Source organism: Aulostomus chinensis, chromosome 10 (assembly GCF_037954235.1).
Source record: "Aulostomus chinensis isolate RoL2024-O1b breed Wild chromosome 10, RoL_Achi_v1.0, whole genome shotgun sequence".
NCBI classification, from domain to species: domain Eukaryota; kingdom Metazoa; phylum Chordata; class Actinopteri; order Syngnathiformes; family Aulostomidae; genus Aulostomus; species Aulostomus chinensis.
The window spans coordinates 25,036,238-25,060,766 of NC_141329.1; the positions used below are offsets into that span (position 1 = coordinate 25,036,238).

Consider the following 24,529-nt stretch of genomic DNA (forward strand, 5'->3'; position numbering starts at 1 on the left):
ACACACACACACACCGGTTACTGGATGTTAGTAAGATGCATATGTGTTGAAGTTTTAATATTATGGTACTATAATATTAATGATTGATGAATGTTATCTAGTAAATACCACGCTACGAGCATGGAAATGTGTGAGACTGGAGGCTGAGAAACTAACTCTAACGGATCGTAGTTGTCCTGAATGCAGCCCCGCGGCGTGCGGAAGTGGGCGGGGCTTAGCTTGCGACCCTGCAGGATCTCTGTCGGACCTCGGAAGTTGACAGAGACAAAAACTTCCTTGCAAACTTCCGCCAGGAATTTTAGTTTTGAGTTGAAGATACTGTGGAGGATGGAGCGCTGGAAGGGCAGAGTAGCTCTGGTCACCGGAGCCTCGGTCGGTATCGGGGCGGCTGTTGCTAAAGAGCTGGTCCGCTACGGGATGACAGTGGTGGGCTGCGCCAGGGACCTGGAGAAAATACAGGTTGGCTGAGATCCATGATAGTAATTCACTAAAACAAACAAACAAACAAAAACAAACACAAGATATTGACATCTGCATATGTGACTTTCTGCTGCTGGAAACGTGAATGTGCTGTATCATTGTTACATAACTTGAGTGAGCGCTACTGTTGAGTTGACCTTTGACCCGGTCGTGTGGCGCGTTCTGGAGGACCAAAATCTGCACGATAATAAAAAGGAAGTAAAGAGATAAAAGCCTCAACTTTCAAGTAAATGCACTTTGTTGAATACTGTTTATTTACATGAGTAATGAATTGTGATTGTTGATTTTCATTTTATTAAACATGAATTTGAAGGCATCTTGTTTTGAACCCAGGTGCTGTGCAGAGTCTTTGTCCTGGTGTGCTGTAAAGCAGCACGGAGCTCTGGATTTTGTTGCCTTAAAATTATAACTCCTTCCGTCAAATCTGATTAATTCATAACCAACAGATGTAACGCGTTGCCTTATTTCAATCATTTCATGACCACGAGATATAACTTTTCTCTCCCTAAAATATGAAATTTGTATTTTGTTACCACAAATTAAGAAAAGCACTAGAACAGGATATAAGTTATAATTCATTTCCAGTCGGAGAACAAATCCATCTCAATTGATTACATCGAGGGAAAAAGTTATTTTTACACTTTGATGATGTGTAGCATGAAACGCGAGAAAAAAAGCAGAACTCAGCGGTGACTTTTTCAGCCTGGATGAACGTCAACAGTTATATAAACAGTAGATATAAATGGAACTATGTATTTCTTGGCTCTGTCCTGTAGTTTTGGTTGGAGGACACACTTTTGCCAGTCTGCAGCTGAGAGGCTTGACATCTTTTGTGTTTCTCCGACAGAAACTCTCGTCTCAGTGCCAAAGCATCGGTCACAGCGGCGTCTTGGTGCCGTTCAAATGTGACTTGACCGTTGAGGAGGAGATTGTGACCATGTTCTCTGCCATCAAAGCCCAGCACAAGGGAGTGGATGTGTGCATCAACAACGCTGGCCTGGCTCATCCCGACCCTCTGCTAAGCGGTAAAACCAGCGGCTGGAGGAACATGTTGGATGTGAGAGAAGCTTCTTATTGTGGTGAAGTGTCTGAATTTAATCAAATGCGTCCTAGTTTTAAAGACGCTTCCGACCAGTAAGTGTATATGAAGGGTAATGTTGCTAATAATCGTCTAAAATCCTCCTGCAGGTGAACATCCTTGCGTTATCTTTATGCACTCGTGAAGCCTATCAGTCCATGAAAGAAAGAAATATTGATGATGGACACATCATAAACATAAACAGGTACTGTAAACTTTACTAATGCTCCTGATATTCCCGCTTTTCTCTAATTAAGATCTTCATTTGACTGTGTGGACCGGTATCTTCTCTGTTGCAGCATGAGCGGACATCGTGTGGCTCCCTACTCTGATGCGCACTTCTACAGCGCCACCAAGTACGCCGTGACGGCCCTGACTGAGGGCCTGAGGCAGGAGCTACGGGAGGCCAAAACCCACATAAGAGCCACAGTAAGACTTGATCAGCCCTCATTTGAAAATTATTATTATTAACTGTGCTTTGATGCCCTAATTTTTGTCACTTCAGAGCCTCCATACACAAACCTTTACAATAAGGAAGTGAGAATGATAAGTCCTTTGTTTCTGCAGTGTATATCTCCCGGTGTGGTGGAGACAGAATTTGCTTCGCGGATGTACCAGAGCACCGATAAAGCTGCTGCACTGTACACTAGTTTCAAAGTAAGACCATGACTTTGACACTCTAAGTATTATTGATATGATCAGCAACTGTAAATGAGCATCACTCTCACGACCCCTGCAGCCTCTGGAAGCCATCGATGTTGCGAACGCCGTCACCTACGTGCTCAGTGCTCCTCCCCACGTGCAGGTACGTGATCGCCCTTCTTACGAATGTGTTGAAGTCCAACGAGATGCATTTCACGGATCTTTTCCTTCAGATCGGAGACGTGCACATGCGACCCGTGGAGCAGGTGTCATAGCGGTGCGCTGTGTGAGCGACTGAATGAGTGTACTGAGGAATCCTGCATCTGGCTGGCAAATTAAAATGGTGACACTTGGATGATGTTCTCACTTTGAAGCATTTAACCCACAGACCATATTTCAGGCATTTAACCAAAAAAACAAATCAAAAATCCAACCGACTTTGAGATTAAAGAGCAATACTCATTTATTTTGGAGTTTTGGACAGAAATTTCCTTTCCTCCAAGTACAGGACATCAGTCTGAGTGAATTCGATAAGGCAACTCCCGACTGGGGAATAAGGGAACAGTTTTTCCTGGAGGACTGAATTGTATATGAGATGGAATCTGATTGGTTCTGTTTTTGTGCAAATGCAGCGCTGAACACAGACCTGTAACATCTGCACTTCCCTCTAATCTGTGTTTTTGCGGCTGCAGCTGCTGTTGTGTACGTCCATGTTTTCGTAAATGATTATTATTGATTGTTAAACAAAATCATATGTAAAGCTATGCTATAACAATGCAGACCATCAGATTTCATTTCAACCTCTTAAAAGAAGCTTTAATGTGTGTGTTTACCTCAGATGTTCTGAAGCGCCAGTATTGGTATTTGGGACGGCAGTAATTTTGCCTTTAAACACTAAATCTCTTATAAATATCCCTGCATATATTCATATTGATGTCAGGAAACAGCAATGACAATTAAAAATACATTAATAAGTGCAACAGCTAATGTTTTGTAAAGCATTTAGCGTTTCTTGGCCATTAGCTGAAGGTCCAAAGCTTCACAGTACTTTCCCCTGATAATCTTGTCATGGTTTAAAATAACCATAAAATAAACTGTCCAGTCTTACTTTTCTAGTTCTTAAGATTTCCTATTTTGTGTAATCAACTGAGTTAGAAGTTTTAGCGTGTGTGCAGTCTAGAGTTCAATCAGATAAATTTCATATAAAGTAATTTCATCAACCTTGCCGAAATATTTGTAATCACAACAGTGTTCCTTCTAGTGTATGAACTGTCCTTAGATGTCCACTAGGTGTCACCTAGGCAGCTGCATGCAAGTCTCAGCGGCATAATCTGATTTACTAAAAGTAAAATGTTTGTGTTTGAAATAAAGTCACTTGATGCAGCACATCTCTGTAAGCGCAGGTTTAACCCACAGATTTAAAGTTAAACTTGAGATTTAACAATTCATGTTCTCTCACCCATGAAGGTATTTGAGATCATTTATGTCCATTGTAAGTACATGTACATGTCACTTGAAAAAGCGTAGTGACATTTTTACATTGGCAGCCTGTGCTTTTGGTCGTCACTGGGTTCTTTTCTGGGAAACTGACTTAAAAGACTGTTGCAGTGATTTATTTTAAATTCCCTTGCAGTAACCAGCTGTTCAATCAAAGGACGCACACACACGCACTTTAGCCCCTTTTATGTCTCTGCTGTTAAAGAACTACCAAGTCCCTGCTCAGGCTCTGGTCCAGAGACCAGCCGGGGCCACCGTGGACAGCGAATCACCAGCTACTCCCTCTCTGATGGTGGCTCTCATTTACAAAGAGTCCACATTTGGCTCAGTGGTTTTGGCTTCTGTGTATCACAAAGGATCTGCTCTTGTGCCAGGCAGCAGCCCCTAAACCCAAACAGAAAATGTGTGTCAAGAGAAGAGGGGGCGGGACTTGGTGTTACACAGGCTGAATCCATATGTCATTGACTTGTATTATGAAACATCGCAAATGAGGCTTATTACCTTTGTTTAAGCGCTTCACATGGAAATACAGTATATTAAACATGCTTTTACTGACTGCAAGAACTGGATATTTCTAGTTCAATATTTATTCATGAATTAATTTGTCGCTTGCAAATGTTTTAATTGTCCTTGATGCTAACTCACCCTGCATGTTTCATTTATTGACAACTGCAAACAGACAGATGTGCAAACAGACAGATGTGCAAACATCCCTCAACAAGAGTGCGTACATGCAGTGCAGATTTCTCCTGGCACAAACAGTCAGGTCAACAAGAAGTAATTCAACACTCTTAGTCATCAGAATCATGGTCATTTTGTAGAGGAACAGTAGAATTGAGCAGCTAATCCCGGAGTGTTCGTATGGTTCACTATTTCAGTTTGAAGGTGAGAGAGTATGACTTAAGAACCTAAACAAAACAATGTAGGGTAAATAAAGGCTGTCTTTCAGAAACCAGAGCAGCTGCAGAACCTGCGCCTCCTCATCCATCAGTGCACGACAGCCAATTCAAACCATTCTGGGTCCTTCTTCTCAATCAATACGTAGTGTGGTGTGGATGAGTTTAATGGATTATTGGATTCTTGCCCTAATAGGAAGTCACAGAGCGTGATGACCCTAACGGTGGAGTGTGTATCCGCCGATCCTCAAAGCCATCGTTACAGACTGATTTCAGAACACCATCAACCTATCGACTGAATTTGTGTGTACAAACATGAACGCACATGAGCAGAAGTCAGTGTGTATTTGATTTGTCCAGTTCTCTTTTTTTGGCTTAATGTTGTACATGTATGTATGAATAACACGTACAAAAAGAAAACACATGATGAAAATGGAAAATTCCTGCTCCCTTCTCTCTTCAGTGGCTCCATCACAGCTGGGTTACTCACTCCCTTTGAATGCCTTCCAAAAATGACCAAACTTGAGCTGCGTCACGCAGATCTGCTCTTTTAACATCTTTCCCACCGTCACCGACTATACCGAAATTCTTCAAAGAATTCTTCTGCAAAGTGCTGCTTCCAATAACAAATGTCCGTTGTGATGGACACCTCATTTGGATCTCTCACCCTTCCAGAATCTCCAGATAAGTGCTTCTTATGAGAGCATGTGAGAGTCAGCTGACCTGGAGCATTTCAGCCTCCGTGCAGGATGTTACAACCCTCACTGGTGAGAGGTGAAAGTAATGTGCAAATTGAGCACCTAATCTGTTTAGAGAATGTGACCCTGCCTTAAATCACACCAGGGGCGCCAACTACAAGGCTAAAGTCCGCCTCGAACAAAAGAGCTCAGTGCATGAAACTTTCTTGGCTTGGTTCCTGAGCATGCTGCATGGAAAGAAAGAGTCCAAAAACTTCAGGATAAGCAGGTTAGAGTTAAGCCACAGAGTTTTCATTATTTCCATTAAATATTTTCGGCTGAGATAGCAAAGGTTAGGTGTAATTTTCATCAGTCATCTGATCTATTCTGATAGATTTTGCCACACCTGAAGCTGATGGAGAAAATTGCCTGGGAACTTCGTCTACCATGTGTGCACCTCGTTATTTTGCCTCGTTTAAACATTTGACATTGTGCGAATCCACTTTTAAAATAATGAATGGACATTATATCAGTGAATGCTCTTGTGCCAACGTTGTATCACGTTCTCTTTCTTTATACCTCACAAAACCCTGCATCTGCAGTATTTGGATTCCAGGAAGATGAGTCATAAAACACATACATATTTAGTTTTGATTTTCTGTAGGAGTTTCAAACATGTCTCGTTTAATCAATCGACAGTCCAGCTGACCATGTGAAGGGTGAGTGTCATCACTCCAGCTTGTTTCTGATTGGAGAAATTAAAGGTGTACAAATATCCCATGTCACAACTGACCTTTGCCTCCCCTACACAAGCTGCATGTAACGACAGGTTGCAGCAAGAATCACCATCCTCACTCATACTGTAACTCCCAGTCCCGCCCTTTTACTACTGTTTTCACTGGACTGCAGAGCGAATGTCACCACTGTCTTCCTCCTATCCCTGAAACTTGTACGCTATCTCAGCCTGAAGCTAATCACTCTCCCATACCTGACAGATCTTTGCAGTGGAGTTATGTTTTTAATTCAGTATGTTGCGTTCATAACCACCTGGGCCGCTCCTCTCACTATCATCACACAGATTTTTCCAGCAGCACGGATCACTTGTGTTGATATTTCTGAGGGCGGAATCAGCGGGCTCAGCGAGGGTTGTTCACCTAACCCTGCACCAGCTCAGTGCTTTTTGGTTTCAACAGGCTGTGAGACTGTTGAATTTCTGATTTAAACAGTGCCGTGCGAAAAGATGGTGTTAAATGAGGCGTGAAAAGTGAGCTTTGTGCTGCCGGGTTGATTTTTATTGAGCTCAGTTTGCCTCATTTCCAACTCCCATGCTAAGTTTACTCGCCACAGGCTGCACATCTTTACATACAGAGCGACATCGGTCCTGCTGTATCAAGCTTGATCTCTTCCAAAGAAATGGATACACATTTTCATTCACCCGTTTTATTACAGACATGCAGAGTAAAGCCCTACAAGACATAATCCTCACATTGCAATCATATAGAATTTCTGTCCATTTATGTGATTTAAATGTTGAATCTGAAGAGAAAAAAAAAAACCCATCAAGCATCAGATTTTACTGGAGCATTGAATCAGTTGTGAAGCAAGCATATCTCCCCGTCAGGGGTTAGCCTAGCCAGCTAAGTTTCAACCCACCCTGCTACGTTTGCAGCACACGGCTCACTGCTGCCTGATACTAAGTGCTGCCTTCCTTCTCTTCTTACGGGAGAGCTGCTCTTTTACTTTCGCGATGGTTAATTGCATCGGGCTCATGTGGCGAGTTGTTGAGGTGCAGGGTTGTGTGGTCTCAGATGTCTGTGGATTCAGATCTTCGGTTGTGGCAGCTTTGGCTGGCGTGGTTGTAAATGTCATTGTTTTATGTTCAGTGAGTTTGGGGATTGAAACGGCTGCAGCAGTTTTATTTCTTTGTCTCCTCTGCTGTCTGATTGTCGACCAGTGTCTTTTCGTGACAATAGTGGGGAGAGCTGTTGTAAAGGGCCGCCATTCACTTTCAGATCCTATTTCCTTGGTAGGCCTGCTCGTTGTAGAAGGATCTCTTAAGTCTGGAATCTGAAGCACATATTCAGAACTGTTCAGAAAAGGCTGATTTTCTCTCGAAAGAAGTGCACCGGTTTTCCTTCTTTTGTTTCTCAGTCCTCTCTCCTTTGACCTTTGCCTTTTCAAAACACTAAGTGAAGGGTTCAGGGTTGTATTGTGGACAGACATTGTCACTCTAGAAAAGTCTGGCCTGTGAGAAACCTGCTGCTCTGTTTTTGGCACGGATGTTACGGTGGGAGCTGAGGTAAGAGGGATCACTCCTAAATTGTCAAAAGAGGAATTTTTGTGGTCAGTGGCCACAATAGAAGAATCTGAGCTGACTTTCCTCCTCTTTTTCCTCCCTTCTCTGTCTCTTCTCTCCTTTGACCTGTTTCTTTTGACTTTGGGGATGACAATGGGGGAACTGGCAGTGCTGATGACGGGGCGTTTTTCAGTCAATCTTTGTAGCTCGGACTGTGTTGTTAGGGGTGTGGAAGTGATGGTGTTGACAGAAATAATATTGTCTGTTGGGTTCATCACAGGCTGAGCAACATGTGATTCAACCTCCTCAGTGGAAGGAGGAGGTGTTTTTGTCTTGGTCCTCCCCTTTCTCAACTGGCGTTTCTTTGTTTTGTGCCGAGAGGGAGTGGTTTCTTCAGCGGCGTTGGTCAGTGTAACAAACTCTTTCTTCTGGACTGTCACAGGTGACGTGAAGGAGACCGTCTCCTTATCTATCGCTGGTTCATCTCTCATGACTTCATTGGAGGGTTCGTCTTTTCCAGCGAGCTCGTATTCACTGTCATTGACTTTGTCTCTATTTGACAGGTCTTGTTTGCGTGACTCACTGATGAAGTTACTCAGCGCGATGGCATCTTCTGATTTCCTGCCAGAGGGCGAAACTGTTGCTCCCCCCTCTAATCTAACAACCGCCTCAACTTTCTGCTTTCTCTTTCTACCTTTTCCTTTTCGCTTTTTGGTGGTTTTCTTCTTCTTCTTCCCCGTGTTCTTCCTCTTCTTCTTCTCTGAGCCGTCTGATACGCCTTTTTCAGACTCGGTAGCGGAGCTCTGAGAGGTGGAGACGGTGGCGAGAACCTTGATGAAGTCCTCAGCAGCTGTGACCACGTTTCTGAGCGAAGGCTCCTCCGTGCCTGACATTGTAGACTGTGTTGTGCTCTCTGGTTTCTCTTCTGCATCGTTTCCCTTGTGGGAGGGTGTTACTTTTGTGTTGGGAGGAGCTATGGTCAGCTCATCGATGACAGCAATACCACCAAAGTCATATGGAACAGCCTCTTTCAGCACAGCGATTGGGAGCTTCTCATGTCGTTTACACCTGCGAGAGAGCAAAGGAACGTTTGTAATACGGCTCAAATGAGGCAGAGCTACTTACAGGCAGAGATACTTACACGCCATACCAGTAGCGCTCAACACACTGCTCCTCATAGACAAACTCAAAGCAAGGAACGCTGATAACATTGAAAAACGCCTGTCCAACAATTCTGGAAGATGTGTCGTTGACTTCCCTCAGGCAACTTTTCAAGCTGCAGACGGTGAAAGAGAGAAATTGTTTACATACGAATGGAGACGATGACAGACTTTGACAAATAAAAGTAATTATACAACCCTCTTGGACAGTAACACACAGGTATTGAGGAGATTTGTTTCCTAAATTCAATATCTCAAGATGAGAGCGTCAGATGATCTTTGGAAGAATGGGCCTCAGTCATGAAATATGCATAAATTTGTTCCTACACATAGGAACTTTTTTTTAAACTCTCAATTTACGGACAGGAAGTAAGACCAGCTGCTCTTAGTAACCCCTGATATCTGTCGTGCACATCTGGTAACGGACAATTACCCAGGCTTACAGAGACTTGTTGCAACTGGTACACACTTGATAGAAGGAGGAAGGGCTTAGCATCAGGCTTTGCTTTCTGTCCACAAAACAAAACCGGGGGTCAAATATTCCTACAATTGTGTTTAACAATAATTCATGAATGAGACCCAGTGTTCTGATCTTCCACGCTTTTGTAATCTAACCATGGCACAGTGACGGTGCAGATTTGTTTGTTCGGTTTGCCCCCCAACCTCCCCCCCCACACACACACACACACACCTACACTCCCACTCCTCTGTTCCCATGAAATGACTCCACCACACCCTTCCTGTCACAAGAAATCATAAATCATGCGAGGGAAGTACCTCACGTGGGCAGGTTGGCATGACTTTTTTTTTTTTTTTTTTAACCTGCCACACCAGCTCAGTTGGTTCTGCTCCAAACCTGTTAGTTTTGATGAGTTTTGCAGTGCAAGAAAACTCTGGAAAGTTTGGTTTCTTCCACCTTTTCTATCAACTTAACTCTGTGTGTGTGTGTGTGTGTGTGTGTGTGTGTGTGTGTGTGTGTGTTGATCATTTTAAGTACTGAGCGCTTAATAATACACAATGATCTAAGTTATTTACTTGATTGTGTAAAGAAAAAAGCATTGCTTCTTGTACAATGAGGTCTATTTTCATCTTTTTTGAACACCTTGATGTCTTCACTCATGGGTTTGGGGGGCTGTGTTATCCTTCTCTCCCACCACAACAACCCAGGGGTGGAGGCAGAGGAGTGTCCAGGGTGGCTCGGGCTGCCCCTGATAGCTGAACCTCTCATTCACTGGTGTCTTTGAGCCCCAGTGCTCCCAGACTGGGTGCTTCAGCCTTGGGCAAGTCAATAATTTCACATGTATTATAGATTTGGTTTTTAATTGGCTTATTTTTTTTATTAATTGATTTTCTGATATATGTTTTGATAAAGCCCAAGTCTCCCCTGAAGTAGCCTTGACCACCCACCAAATGTAAAACTCGCCACTGCGCCTGCCTTTACTTTTGTCTTTTACACAAGCAGTTTCCTATCACTGGCATCGACATCAATTGTATTGGACACATTAACAATAACTTGAGCCTGTATGAAAGAGCAACATTGTCCAGCAAGTTAGAGCTCAGAAGAAGGCTTGTACTCACGCATTATCACAGTCGCAGTGACAGATGGAGTGCCACTTGAAGTTCGTGTGTCCATATTTGGAGGAGAAGGCGTGAATGACATGGGGGCAGTGGTCATGCGTGCGGCAGCAGCTGTCCGTCTCTACAAACTGACCTAATGACGACAAATAAGAATTATTACACCTTGTAACATTTGCAAAAAATGCAAAACAACTGTCTGATTTCCAAACTTACCAAGCTGGTCATAGTGATCAGCCATGTTACCAGCGCCACACCAGAGGGTCCCAGGATAGGTGAAGCCTCTCTTGGTTCTTTTTGCTGCCTTGTCCCGGAGGGCAGAGTGATCCCTACCCCCCTTCTCCCGCCAACCGGAGCGCTCGGATGGGTCTTTAAACCCTTGGCACAGCAGCTTCGCCTCATCCATGCGCGTAAAGCGCGCATTCGAATGCTGCTCGGCTCTCTGTTCTTTCATCCCCAATTGGCACTCATGTATGAAGGATTTCACCCCCATTTGGTTCACTATCACAGAGCAGTTCACGAGTTTCCCGGCGGGGCTGACCACAGAGCGCACCACCTCGGCTCCGTCCGACACCTGGTAGAGCAGGTTCTCCCCTACCGTGGACATTTTTACGCAAAAAGTGCCATTGATCAGAGAGAACATCTCTTTGCTCTCCTTCTCCGCGTCCAGAGCGCGGCTCAGGAAGTCTCCCATGACGAAGTTTCTGTCCAGGTAAGACAGAAAGACAAAAAAGACGGACCACATGATGCTGCGAGTGCTTCAGCACCACGCGTAACGCAGACAGCTCCTCTCGGTTTTCGGGCGCTCACGGAAAGCCCTCCTACTTTTATGGCGAAGCTGAAGTGGTACGATTATTAATACGATAAATGACATCGCAGGGAGGAGTCAGGCGTATTAACATTCTTAGATTTTCGGCCTGGTTGCGCGAATCCTTAAAACCAGGCTGCTGAGCGCTGATACACACTGAGCACTACCGTTTCGCCTCACTCGCTAACCTACAGGAGGAGAGAGGAGGCTAATATGAGGGTGAGTAGAGATTAAACCTCCATCACCCTTCAGTGCGGAGAGAAAATGACCGCGAGTAACCTCCCAACCCCCCCCCCCCCCCCCCCCCCGGCTAAGCCCCCCAGAAGAGAAAGTGGAGATTTACTTTGGGAACACGCATGGAGGAGGTTCTTCCTTTCCGCGCGCTTTCCATGGCAACGGGCATGGGGTGATTGTGCCAACCCGGGAGATTGGACATCATTCAACTGCCACCAAAAAAAAAAAAAAAGGCAAGCGAATCGTTGATGACCTAAATCACAAAGCAGGAACAAAAGTTTTTCATTGTGGGATGTGGCACGCAAACACTCGGAGAGTCCGAACTGATGAATCGCTACAGAGAGAAAAAACAACGCATCCACACAAAAGGAGAAACTGACTGAAAGGCATCCAAGTATCTCTGGTAGTTGGCGTCAACTAACTACCAGCTGGTCCAGATACGCTAGAAGTTGCTGTGACGTTTTATTGTTATTATTATTATTATCATCATCATTATTATTATTATTATTATTATTATTATTAAAGCGAGCTGAAGCAAGCTTGTGCTTTTATTTGATTTCATCCTATTAAAAGTAATAATTGACCTCTCATGGGAGGAAATCTGAACCCCGCATTCAAAAACCATGACCGACCCAGGATCAAAATACACAGGAGCGAAGTGATTCCTCAGCCTCCAAGCCGTGAGGACGTACGGATGATCTGAGCTGCCTGGTTTGTAAAATGTGTTTTACCTAAAACATTTGAGTGTTCATTGAGATTTTCAGATGTATTTCAAACACCCCGACAGTAAAGTCATGCCTTCTTTTTTTTTTTTAAATTTATTCTGATGTCTTCTGTTCTTCACCTTTTTAGATTTACAATTTATAATGGACCAGATATGGAAATGTATGAATTCGCTTTATTTAGATTAATGAATGATTGTTTCACTTATTCATCCCTCCGCAACATCTGAGACGTGTGATTCTTTTTTTTTTGTGGGGGGGGGGGGTAATTAACTTTCATTTTAAATAGAAATACAGACCAAACTCGTCTGCATCCCTGCACAAGTAACTGACCCCGAAGCAAAGGCTCTCTAATCAGCCCAGAGTTTCGTCACATGGCTGGTCTTACCAGAAGCTCTGGAGGCGGAGATCCAGCCTCCTCAAGGCACTGGAATCGGATTGTTGGAAGGCGGAGATAAATGATGTAAAATCACCAGATGCAACATTCGACCAAATCTTGAGGGGAGGGGGAGTGATCTGTGACGGAGGAATTTGGCGCTGATGACCCGGCTGTTCATCAGAAAAGATTTGGAGTCTATGGGGAGTCAGCTTGGACCACCCAGTGACACAGAAAAGGCCACTTCATGAAATATATATTGTATCGATTCCCACTGGCTCCTTCTGGTGCTCCTCAAGACTGACCGGCTGCACTGCAGCGCCCCCTGGAGGAGTCAGTCTGTACGAGCTGAGTCTCATGTCCTGTGACTATAACGAATCCTTCAAGAAAGTATCTGGAACAAGAGTATACAACGAGTTGTTGCAGATAATAAGGCCTAAATTATATATATATATAAAAAAAAACTCTGCATGAATTTTCATTAAATCATTCATCCAATTCTCTGTTAATTTTCCATCATTCAAGTCTGCTCTTGCTGCAGTATAACTGTATTTATATTCGTATATTAGACAGTGTTTCATTTCAGCATGATATTGCCTTTCATTTTGCTATTCTTATGGGTGTTTAAACCATAAAACTAGTGAGACATCTCAGTAGTACAAAAAAAAAAACTGCTGAGGAAATAAACTTGAAGCTCTGGTGGGTTATAAAAATGTTTTTGTTTCTATTTTAAGTTGGGACTTGAGGAGTTCATCAATAACACAAAAACTCCAAGTTAATAATTCTCACGTTACTGTCTGGTTGTATTTGCTTCTGTGGAGAGTTTAGCTTTCATTTGTCTAGATTCTATTTTAAAATGTATCTTTTTAAAATATTAATATTATAAAAAAAAATACATACTTAAAAGTAAGTAAGATAATGTGTTTTTCCGATGGATTCATGGAAGTTCTGTGTAACGTATTCATTCCATCTTCTCATATAGCATTCATGAGGATTTTAAGTGAAAACGGCGTTCAGGTGCAGGGTTCGTGGTAGGTTCATGATACACCTAAAACAAAGACTGTGGGAACGCACAGTCACTGCTGGAGGAAAGATGAACATTTAGTCTCCAGCTCAGCTTGAATTCTGTTGCATAAAATAAGGATGAAATTCCAGATCCATGTTTGTTTCATCGGTTTAATAATCTGTCCAGTCTGCTACGTGAAAGACACACTGGAATCTCCTGTTGACATCTTGGATTTTGTTTCTCCAACATTGAACCTAATCGCTACATGAGCTTATTTGGACACTGATCCTCCAGCAGCTCCAAACGTCTTAAGGTGAAAGCTTGATGACATCAGCTCCGAGAGGCCGCGCTCGCCTGAGGCATGCGCGAGAAACACATGCTTACAGGAACTTTAGTCCCGTTCCAACTGTCGCTACAGCTTGACCTCAGACATATTTGGTTGGAGCACAGACTGAGCTATAAAAAAAAGGATGTTGAACAAGCTAGTTTTAACAGCTGAGCCTGTTGTTAGAGGGAATGTTGAGGATGTCGCATTTCAGTGACCCGTAATGTCCTGTGCACAGCCAGAAGCTGATCAGTGTCTTCATGTCATGTGACCCGGGGCTCCAAACCAGTGCTAGACATTAGCACTGGACTGGAAATACAATACACGCCTGACTGTAATTGCATTTATTGCTTCCTGTATGTTTTATTAATATTGCACTCAAAATGTTTTTCTTCCTGTGTCAATATCAGGTGCCCTACGGACGCCAAACAAGTACCAAATATAAGTAGCAGTCTGGAGAATTAGACCACATCTCTTTTTATTGCAGTAAATTATTAATTTATATGAATTCAAATTCCTTGTTGCATCCATCTTTTTTTCTTTCAGAACCTTCCATGTCCGCCACTGCACAGGAAATAGAATACACCTCTGACTGATATTGTCCAGTCTACAAATGATTATGTGACCGGCTGGTTGCGGGGGGAATATGTAACCAAGTTCAGCGTTACAAACAGGCCCCTCCCACCCACCGCTCACCCCAGTGGAAGCTGATAGGGGCCCACTTGGCTCATTCATGGCCCAGTACTTTCACACCGGTTTCTCCCTCTGACAATACAGACAAGAGCAACGTTTTTCAAATGGACGTGTTTGCCATTCCTGCAGACAGGCATAAAGGATGGTACCTTTCTCTGACGGCACCCAACACAAAAGGACCAAAGTTTGCCTGGCTGGACCCGTCTAGGCTCTACTGCAACTCCCAGGTAGGATTTGTGGGACGACACTGTTGCTTTGCAGGATGTTTCTGCTGCCTTGCTTAAAATGTTGCCTGTAATTTACATTCGAGGGTGGTATTTTGCTCTTTTACTGTCTTGCCTTTGATTTAGGCTCTTACAGACTGTGTCAGAGACCTTCTCAGCCCATTCCACAATGACACCATTGATCTTGTTGCTGGGATAGATGCGATGGGATTCATCCTGGGTAACAAGGAAAATCCTTTTCTCTTTCTTATGAGGTGAATTCAGTTTCAGCTGCATTGGTTTTTTTTTTAAAACACAAGATTACTTTCTTCTTTATTCCCTCAACTACAAAAACCTCGGTGTTGTATTCATTGAGAAATGTTGGCACTGAATTTGTACACAGTAGTGATGTCAGTCCATTTAAGCCTTCCATATCGGCTCTGTGTGTTTCTGCATTCAGATGAACGTGCTTGGATCCTACATGCACAACTGAAGTATAATCTATCTATCTATTCTTCTCTCTGCTCTTGGTGATCCCAGTCATGAGTTGCTTGGCACTCATGTTACCCACAGCTTCTCTTTGCTGCGTACATGTTTGAATGCATTATTGCAGCGTGGAGCGTAAGAAACAGTAAAAAAAAAGCAAAAATGCGAGCAATGCAGGAGTGGCAAGAGTTGCCTTTGCATAGTGCTGACACTGTGGGCCTCTTGAGGGAAGTTATTAGCCTGTTGTTGAGTGTATTTAGGCAGTCAATTTTAAGAGCAATCTCAGGAAAGAAAAGCATAATAAAAAGCTTTTACTTTGAAAGATATTTCAGGGTTTGATGCATGTAGACACGAGGCTTCTTTATATTTCTTTTTGTCGGACATATGGTGTCTCAATGTAAACTTAGACTCATTTACCCTTTTAACATGTGAGGAAACCCGAGCCACTACCAATGATGCTAAATTTAAATTTGGCTGTAAATTTGGAGTCCTCATCATGTGGTCATTTTGGAGTTTGTCCTCTCAGAAAAGACTCAGCCATCTGCTGAAATATGTGGAAGGATTTTGATTATACAAATGTTGTCGCCTTAAGAGTTATTTGTGACTTCTGAATGCGGCTGAATGTGTCGTCATGTGTTTTGCAGGGGCCTCTGTTGCTACAACAATCGGAAAAGGTTTTCTGGCTATCCGTAAAGCAGGACACCTGTGTGTCACAACCCAAAACCAAAGTTACACCGACTACACAGGCAGAGAAAAGACCATGGAAGTAAGGCTGGATGTACTACAACCAGGTTAATGTTTTTTCCACCTTCAACTTTGATCGTTTAACTACCTGGGAATGTTCGGACACTTTGAGTTTGTGCAGCTGTCCTTCACGATTAAAAGGACCATCACTGAGTCTGAACGTTTCCACTGCAGTAAGAAGACATTCAGTCATATTCCTTATTTTTAGGTGTTGCGAAGATCATATGGCACCAAAACTGAGGCCGACACGTAAAACCACACGTCTCCATGGTTTAATGTCTTTTTAAGCCCTGTGAAACAGCGCCCCCCAGTGTTGAATGAAGCAAGTTACACCAAGCTCGCTGGGCAAATGACTCTTGATCTCTTGATTTAGCAAGACGCAGCCCAGTTCAGTCTGCAGCTGCATTCAAACTCTGCAAACATTTTTCACTGCAGCCACTTAGGCAGTAAGAAACAAGTGTTGTGGGATTCTTCTCATGTTCTCCTGCAATCGGACACAAGACCAACCGCAATTTTCCATTTCAAAACCTCCATCTATTTTTGTCCTTTTCTTATTTATATGAGCAATAATAATTCATCTGCCGTGTTTTCTTTTAAACAAGTTTACGTGACATCCTGCAGGTGTGAGGGTGCTCCTAGTCGACCAGTGGATCGAGACGGGAGGCACTATGAGGGCTGCCATACAGCTGGTGGAGAGACTTGGCGCCACCGTTGTAGGTCTGTCGGAATATTTAAGGTTAAGTTGAACTTTTAGCATCTTTTAACATGCATTCTAATAACACCTTACCCCGTCTCTTGCAGGTGTAGCCGCCATGGCCATTGAGAACACAGAAGGGGGGAAGTGGATTAAAGAAAATTACAAATTCTCTCACTGCATCCCCGAAGAGCTCCAGAGCCAAATTGATCAGAAATATCTTGATTCATTCAAGAGCTTCAGTAACTGAAAAAGAAGGATTTATAAAAGAAAAAGGGAAAAGGAGATATTTTTCAAAAAATATTGACCTGTACTGATAGATGTTTACAATACTACATATTTTTTAAAATAAAATACAAAGATTGCAAATAGACTTACTACTATTGGACATTCCTTTAAATGACATATTTTATTTTAAAAACACTTTCCATTTGATAACGGGAAAATTAAAAGAAATTCTACAACACTGATTAACACTTTTAACACTTAGGTTCAAGTTCAGTCTCACTGAATGAGCTGAAGAGGACCTCTGAAGATCTGATTGGAGGTGAAAATGTCCCATGATGCATCTACAGAATGACAGTTTTTAACATGCAGGTCACGGCCACCAGAGGGCGCTGTAGAGTAAATTTGTGGGAGCTGAAAACATAATTGGAGAATTGATATTTCTGCCACAAAAAGCTGTGCAGGTTTTTTTTTTTTCATACTTTCTACATGCTTTTTATGTAATTTACTGCACAAAAGTATCAGGTTTAGGACTGTAAAACAGACCAACTAAATTATGGTCCCTACTGGTAGGTACTGATACTACATATTGATGTATTTAAAGAAGTAAAAATCCAAAACAGCTGAAAATTTCTGACCTACAGAAGAGAAAGTACAATATAAAAAGTACCCTTTGAAACTAAACAAGTAAAGTGAGCGTTAAAGTGAAGAAAAATCTTAATTCCAAAAATAAACTGAAGCAGCAAATCTGAGTACCAGAATTACAGGAAGCATCCACGCATCCATTACATGTTAAAACCATCCGAGTCGTTCTTTGGCGTTGTGGCGGCACCGCGACGGTCGTGTCTGTGTAACGGCTGTGTCACACAGCGACTCCAGACAAGTTAAACAGAGCAACACCACAAGAATCCACATCCACATGGAGGAAAATTCATTGCAGGCCAGGAAAAACTGAACTCAATCAAGTGGGCGTCCCTCCTCCCGCTCTAACCACAGCATCCCTCCCATGTGCAGCCACAGTCATTTCCCACCGAGCAGAAGCTTGATTTCAGTCCGTACCTTCCACTTCTCACCATCCCGCTACTGACAGCAGTTTTGCTGTTTCTTCTTGGAAGTTGCGTACACATTGTTGGTGTTGCTGTTAATTCCTGAAACATAACGGCCGGGCGTCAAACCCTGGAGTCGCCTGATGATTTTTCGAGATCCCTCATGTTGTTTAGATACTCACTGACAACGTCTCCGATCTGCCTCGATCCGCTTTTCTCCAACTCGGCGAGAACGTTGGTCTCAAATGCCAGAGAAGCCACCCGGAAGAAAAACTCTCTCACGTTTTCTCCTGCATCACGACAGAAAACAGTTAAATGACAGAGGGATCGGCGGCGCTGGTCATCACCTTCCTTAAGCTACGGTTTATCAGAGCGCTCACCTGTCAGGGATGAGACCGCCCAGTACTCCGCCCTCATCTCCTGCGCTATCTTCATGGCGTCTTTTTCGATCTGACAGTACTGAGCCGGAGACTGAGACAGAAGACAGACATGGCAGTGTCACTCACCTCAACACAAGACTTGACGCGGGTTAATGTTTCAAACCAAGAATTTGCTGACTTAACAGTAAGATACAAATCACTTTTATTCCACTTTCTGTAGTGTGACAAAGGTTTTTTTTTAATGTTTTGAGGAAAAGTTACTTCAACTTACAAGAGAAGTTCTTTAAATATGTGGACAGTAGGAAAGTATCAGTTTGTCTCATGTCTTACATCTGGGAGTCGCGGGTTACTCATCACTAACTGCTGAAGAGAAAAGTAGCTCAAGAATGAATGAGTAAGCTGCTGCTTCTTCCCCTGCACTGCAGCTGTCGACCAATCGAAAGCTCCTGCTGAGGGAGGAGAAACTACATTCCTGAGGTTTCAGCCGGCGTTCAAACAACGGCAGCGATCCAAACATTTGACTGTGTCTCCAGTTAGAGACTCAGAAAGGTTGAAACATTTCAGAGACGTACGCTCAGGTCTTTCTTTGTACCAACGAGGAAGAGCTGAACACTGGTGGGGTCGTTTTCTTTCAGGGCGTCTTCCAGCCACTGCCTGGAGAAAGACAACTTTTACCGCTGGGACACGAAAGCGTGAGAGCGTGAAGGATATTCTCAGTGTTCATGAAGGTGCTGACCTCGTGTGTCCCAAGGAGGCAACATCGTTTACATCGAACACGATGATCACAACTGCAAGACAAGAAGTCGTTAAAACATTTTTGGGGTTTTTGTCACATTTTATTCATTTCTGACTGCAATTTAAACTCCGGCAGCTTCACCGCAACAGCGCTATCATACCATCAATAACCCTTTCTTTAATATTCTATCTAAAAAAGAAATGGAATGAGCAACATCTTTCCATTATCAAAGATTATATCATGATAAAACATTTCCAAATGTTAAGACAGGTTCATCACGCGCTGCGTCCTGCTGTTCATTTTGTCCTTGTTCCCAGGTGCATTCAGCAGCACAGAATTTTAGACACGAAAAACAAAAGTGATTTTTGATGGAGTGTAACAACTGGAAGCTTTGATTTTGTTTTAGGTTTTTTTGAGTCAGAAAAACCGATCCGTCAGAAGATCAATCATTGGAGAGATGGGAGAAAATTGTAAATCTGATGATACTTGTTACAGTTTTGGGCCTCTTTTTTTAAAGAATAAAACCCACTGACCTGTTTGGGAAACACAAAATCCACTGATATTTGGGTTTTTTGTTAACGAATACATGCATGTTTTGATAGCGGAGAACATTTACTAGACTTTCTACTCGTCTGCTTGCTTGCTGCTGAGGGACTCACCCTGGGCTCCTCTGTAGTATGTTGAAGCGATACACTTGAACCTCTCTTGGCCTGCGGTGTCCCACCTTCAACCCAGACACCGACACTTAGTGCATCACATCCATTTTACATATTTGGGCATCAGATAAAAGTAGATAAAAGACTTACAGCTGCAGGCTGAAAGGAACGCCCAGCACTTCAAACCGCTCCATCTCAAAGTCGACACCGATGGTCGCTTTATAGTTCTTGTCAAAGGCATCCTTGCAAAATCTGAAAACAAACAGATTCGTAACATCTATCGGCAGGTGTCTCCATATTATTGGTATCTTTTAATTCATCGGGAGGATTTCAAATGGGAAACGACAATCCAAGCCATGAAAAGCTGGAATTGTTGTGAATCTTTTGAAAGAGGTTGCTGTCTTAAATATTTGTTCGTGAACAGCTGAGGCAGAAGAACCCGCTGCATACATCCTCATCTCTGCTGTGAATAAACCTTGTGTGACATTTCAAAAAAATAACTTTAATGTATTTGAATGAAGAAAAAAGAGCTTCTTGCATGTATTAACATGTATTCCAAATGTGTCGTGGACCGATGTGTTTTTTTGTTTCTCTTTGGTGAAAGTAACATGTTTCCCAGACCTGTGACTCGCCCTGCTTACCTGTTAATCAGGCAGGTTTTGCCCACAGCCAAGTCCCCCACCACGATGACCTTGGAGATTTTAAATCTGCTGAGAAAAATAAAAGGAAGCACATAAGGATTGTCCATTGTCCTGCTGGGAGACTTCAACGCTCACGTGGGCAATGACAGCGTGACCTGAAAGGGCGTGACTGGGAGGAACGGCAGACCCGACCTGAACCCGAGTGGTGTTCAGTTATTGGACTTCTGTGCAAGTCGCAGTTTGTCCATAACGAACACCATGTTCGAACATAAGGATGCCCACCGGTGCACGTGGCACCAGGACATCCTAGGCCGCAGGTCTATGATAGATTTTATAGTCGAATCATTTGACCTGCGACCGCATGTTCTGGACACTCGGGTGAAGAGAGGAGCTGAGCTGTCAACTGATCACCATCTGGTGGTGAGTTGGATCAGATGGCAGGGGAAGACGCCGCACAGACCTGGCAGGCCCAAACCAGTAGTGAGGGTTTGTTGGGAACGCCTGGCGGAAGAACCAGTCAGAACGATCTGTAACTCCCACCTCCGGCAGAGCTTTGACCACATCCCCGGGGCGGTGGGTGACATTGAGTCCGAATGGGCCATGTTCCACTCTGCCATTGTCGAGGTGGCTGCTGTGAGCTGTGGCCGCAAGGCTTCTGGGGCTGGTCGCGGCGGTAATCCTCAACCCGCTGGTGGACACCAGAGGTGAGGGGAGCCGTCAGGCTGAAGAAGGAGGCTTACAGGGCATGGCTGGCCTGTGGGTCTCCAGAGGCAGCCGACCGGTACCGGCAGGCCAAACGGTGTGCAGCTATGGCGGTCGCCAAGGCAAAAACTCGGGCGTGGGGGGAGTTCGGTGAGGCCATGGAGGACAACTATCGGTCGGCTCCGAAAAGTTTCTGGCACACCGTCCGTCGCCTCGGGGGGGGGAAGGTGGCAACTTGCCCACACTGTTTAAAGTGGGGGCGGGAGGCTGCTGACGTCAATTGGGGAGATAATTGGGCAGTGGAAGGAGTCATTTGAGGAACTCCTCAATCCCACAAACACGTACTCAATGGAGTAGGCAGAGTTTGGGGAGTGCTTGGGGGGGGGGGGGGGGGGGGGGGGTCGTCCAATCTCCGGGGCAGAAGTCGCCGAGGCAGTTAAGCAACTCCTCAGGTGGAGGAGTTTAAGTATCTCATGGTCTTGTTCACGAGTGAGGGTAGGATGGAGCGGGAGATTGACAGGCAGATTGGGGCGGCATCTGCAGTGATGCGGGTGCTAAACCAGTCTGTTGTGGTGCACAGGGAGCTTAGCCAGAAGGCGAAGCTCTCAATTTACTGGTCAATCTACGTTCCAACCCTCACCTGTGGTCATGAGCTTTGGGTAATGACCGAAAGAACAAGATTGCGAATACAAGCGGCCGAAATGAGTTTCCTCCGCAGGATGGCTGGGCTCTCCCTTAGAGACAGGGTGAGAAGCTCAGTCATTCGGGAGGGACTCAGAGTAGAACCGCTGCTCCTCCATGTCGAGAGGAGCCAGTTGAGGTGGTTCGGGCATCTGGTGAAGATGCCTCCTGGACGCCTCCCTCGGGAGGTTTTCCAGGCATGCCCAACTGGGAGGAGGTCCCGAGGCCGACCCAGGACACGCTGGAGGGATTATATCTCTCGAGTGGCCTGGGAACGCCTCGGGATTCCCCCAGAAGAGCCGGTCGAAGTGGCTGGGGAGACGGCAGTCTTGGCTTCCTTGCTGAGGCTGCTACCCCCGCAACCTGGACCCACCGGGTAAAGCGGAGGAGGAGGACGACGACATAAGGAAGTGGGATCGAGTAGCGACATCAGCTGCAACACTCCTGGTTGATTTCCTGCTCACCCGACTGTGCCGGTGCGCTGCTGCTGGCATGCCGTCTTCACTTTATTGTTGAAATCCTGGTCGGTGTGGAGCGCCGCATCTTTCCTGAAGTACTACAAGAGACGTGGGGGCTTGTGAGGTGCTGCTGTGTTTTTACAGACCACTGAGCGCTTTAATAGTCAATGTTTCACCTGAGGGAGCTGCGCAATGATCCGGTCCTTTCTGACGGGTGGAAGAACGCTCATGGCTGGAACCCTGACTGACATCAAGCCTCCAGGTGAAGAGGGGCACCTGATGAGCAGAGCAGAGAGGCAGCAACGTTGCTACCATGCACTGGCTATCATTTAACCCACGTTCCTCACTTTAGAACTGGAACTGTGTCTGATGTATGCTGTGTTGATGCTGTTCCATCTACATCCACATCCTTCCTCACCCGATTAATAAAGTTCCTATCTACTAATATACCATTTTTATGAGGTTCTCTGGGTGCAGCATGCATCCTTATAATCAAGCCTGTTGTAATATTTGTTTCCTGCTGACAGAATAAACTTCCTGTACGGAGAAACTTTAATAATCCTGCATGTAACACATTAGTGTGGATGATTTACAGTCAAGAACGTTGAACGTTTGGAGTGTTTGTGATAGCTTGTACGACCCATCAAGTCAACTAAGATTATTCTTGTTTTCTTTCGAGACCGCCGATGAGTTGTTCATGCACACTGACAGATGAGTCAGTGATGGAAATGAACATGTAATAAGTATCATTCTACTGCCCCTGTTCATCTGCTTTCCTATTAAAATAATCCACCAATTACAAATGGTTTTTAGTCGTTACATTCACGTTAGATTGAGGACAATATAGTGATTAACCGATTGGTCAAAAAACAGAAACATCAGAAATTATTTCCACAATATATATATTTTAATATAGAGAATTTTAATTGTAATTATTATCAATGCAAATGGTTGTGCTGGTGTGACAGGGGCCCTCAGACGTTATAATTACATGACATTAGGTCACTGATGGAGCCCTGTACTATTTGCTTTCTTGGGGCCCAACGTGTTCGGCTGCACTCCTGACTGATTTACTTCCTTCTCTGCGTTTTCAAATGAAATATTTTCGGAGTTTCATCAGTTGAATGGTTCCTTCCAAATAGTTCTTTTACAGATTTTCACCTATTTTCTGACCTTTCGCAGCAGAATCTCTCAAAAAGCACCCTGTGACTCTGCTGACCGGTTTGATGGAGGAAACTAGAAGCACATTTGTCCCGAGTTGAACTCAAACTTGATCCGGTTTGACATGCATGTGTGTCCTCATACTCCAGAACATAGACTGAATCCCAGACGTGAGACTGACCAGACCTTTCTCCTGTGTCTCAGCTCCCTGGCAGGAAAGAAAGAGGAGGAGGGGGAAAAAAACAAAAAAGAGAGAAAGAGAGAGAGAGAGAGAGAGAGAGAGAGAGAGAGAGAGAGAGAACATTAATCATCCAGACAACAGACCAGACAACTGTTGATCTGTTTTAATCCTATTGTTCATCAAAGCTGCTTGAAAACGAAGTAGAATTTACTAGATCAGGTTTGATCGTCACGAACTAAAAACCAAAGCAGAGCTACACCGGTTGACGAATGCAAACTACTAGTTTCTACATGAGGTCAAGCGGTAAGAAAGAAGGAGGTAATGACGCAAATGAACTTTAGGAAGAAAACAACAATAAAAACCAGCGTGTTGAGCTTCAAAAAACTGTGGAGATGTTACTACCTTGACGAGGCAGGATGTTCCGCTCAAGTTTGCGCCACTCTCCTCTCTGTTCGTTGTCCTCTCAGCTGTAACTCACAAATCTAACGAAGGGGGGAAAAAAAAAACTTTTAAAGTGCGTTTCTGAGCGTTGAGTCTAAAGCGAGCGGAGCAGAAGTTGATCCACGGAAGTTGAGGGGGAGAAGCAGAACTCTCCTGCTGCTCCTGCTGCTGCTTTCCCGGATCCCTGTTATTCCTTCTTTCCACTGCGCCGGTCGCCCCCTGCTGGAGAACATGAAAACGATCTCTGGCAGAATCCATCTATGTATCTACGTATGTATGTATGTATGTATGTATGTATGTATGTATGTATCTTTCTATCTATCTATCTATCTATCTATCTATCTATCTATCTATCTATCTATCTATCTATCTATCTAATCATACTTCATCCATCTTGTTAAGGATCTTTCATTTGCAACTTTAGCTTTGCCTTTGTTTTACTTATCTTTATCAATTTACCTGTTTTTTTAATTTAAAGAAACAACCACAGTAAGGACTGATAAGAATATTACACATACCTAAAATAATACGCGCAGTGGCAGAAAATGAATAGTTTCACCTTCTTCAGTTCAATATGGTGACAGTAGAGGGCGCCATGAGGCTGCTTTGATTAAAGCGTAACTGGCCTG

The 24,529-nt window shown here is 44.0% G+C and overlaps 4 protein-coding genes across 8 annotated transcripts; 2 read left to right on the top strand and 2 right to left on the bottom strand.

The window, feature by feature from the left end:
* Window positions 1-219: 219 nt before the first annotated feature.
* On the top strand, window positions 220-5,678 carry LOC147254996 (dehydrogenase/reductase SDR family member 11-like). The gene is made up of 7 exons (XM_086215268.1): window positions 220-459; window positions 1,328-1,537; window positions 1,669-1,763; window positions 1,858-1,987; window positions 2,126-2,215; window positions 2,298-2,363; window positions 2,434-5,678. The coding sequence occupies exons 1-7, from the start codon at window positions 328-330 to the stop codon at window positions 2,473-2,475; spliced, it is 765 nt and encodes a 254-aa protein (XP_086071394.1). The 5' UTR covers window positions 220-327; the 3' UTR covers window positions 2,476-5,678.
* Window positions 5,679-6,631: 953 nt separating this feature from the next.
* Window positions 6,632-11,343, bottom strand: proca1 (protein interacting with cyclin A1). The gene is made up of 4 exons (XM_086216588.1): window positions 10,518-11,343; window positions 10,305-10,437; window positions 8,708-8,842; window positions 6,632-8,634 (listed from the first exon to the last, which is right to left on the bottom strand). Exons 1-4 carry the CDS (start codon window positions 11,044-11,046, stop codon window positions 6,948-6,950), a joined length of 2,484 nt encoding a protein of 827 aa, XP_086072714.1. The 5' UTR covers window positions 11,047-11,343; the 3' UTR covers window positions 6,632-6,947.
* A 2,806-nt stretch (window positions 11,344-14,149) lies between these two features.
* LOC147254998 (uncharacterized) lies at window positions 14,150-17,041 on the top strand. The gene is made up of 5 exons (XM_086216594.1): window positions 14,150-14,692; window positions 14,816-14,909; window positions 15,799-15,945; window positions 16,520-16,615; window positions 16,700-17,041. The coding sequence occupies exons 1-5, from the start codon at window positions 14,570-14,572 to the stop codon at window positions 16,840-16,842; spliced, it is 603 nt and encodes a 200-aa protein (XP_086072720.1). The 5' UTR covers window positions 14,150-14,569; the 3' UTR covers window positions 16,843-17,041.
* rab34a (RAB34, member RAS oncogene family a) lies at window positions 16,886-24,090 on the bottom strand. Of its 5 annotated transcripts, none has more exons than XM_086216592.1 (12): window positions 23,862-24,090; window positions 23,465-23,486; window positions 22,294-22,393; window positions 22,124-22,215; window positions 20,277-20,345; window positions 19,786-19,887; window positions 19,639-19,703; window positions 18,980-19,031; window positions 18,816-18,897; window positions 18,244-18,334; window positions 18,046-18,153; window positions 16,886-17,965 (listed from the first exon to the last, which is right to left on the bottom strand). In XM_086216592.1, the coding sequence occupies exons 3-12, from the start codon at window positions 22,366-22,368 to the stop codon at window positions 17,898-17,900; spliced, it is 804 nt and encodes a 267-aa protein (XP_086072718.1). In that variant the 5' UTR covers window positions 22,369-22,393; window positions 23,465-23,486; window positions 23,862-24,090; the 3' UTR covers window positions 16,886-17,897. The 5 variants fall into 5 exon arrangements, with proteins under 5 accessions (XP_086072718.1, XP_086072717.1, XP_086072719.1 ...); XM_086216591.1 differs by having other exon boundaries at window positions 23,460-23,486; XM_086216593.1 differs by having other exon boundaries at window positions 20,277-20,342; window positions 23,291-23,486.
* Window positions 24,091-24,529: the final 439 nt, after the last annotated feature.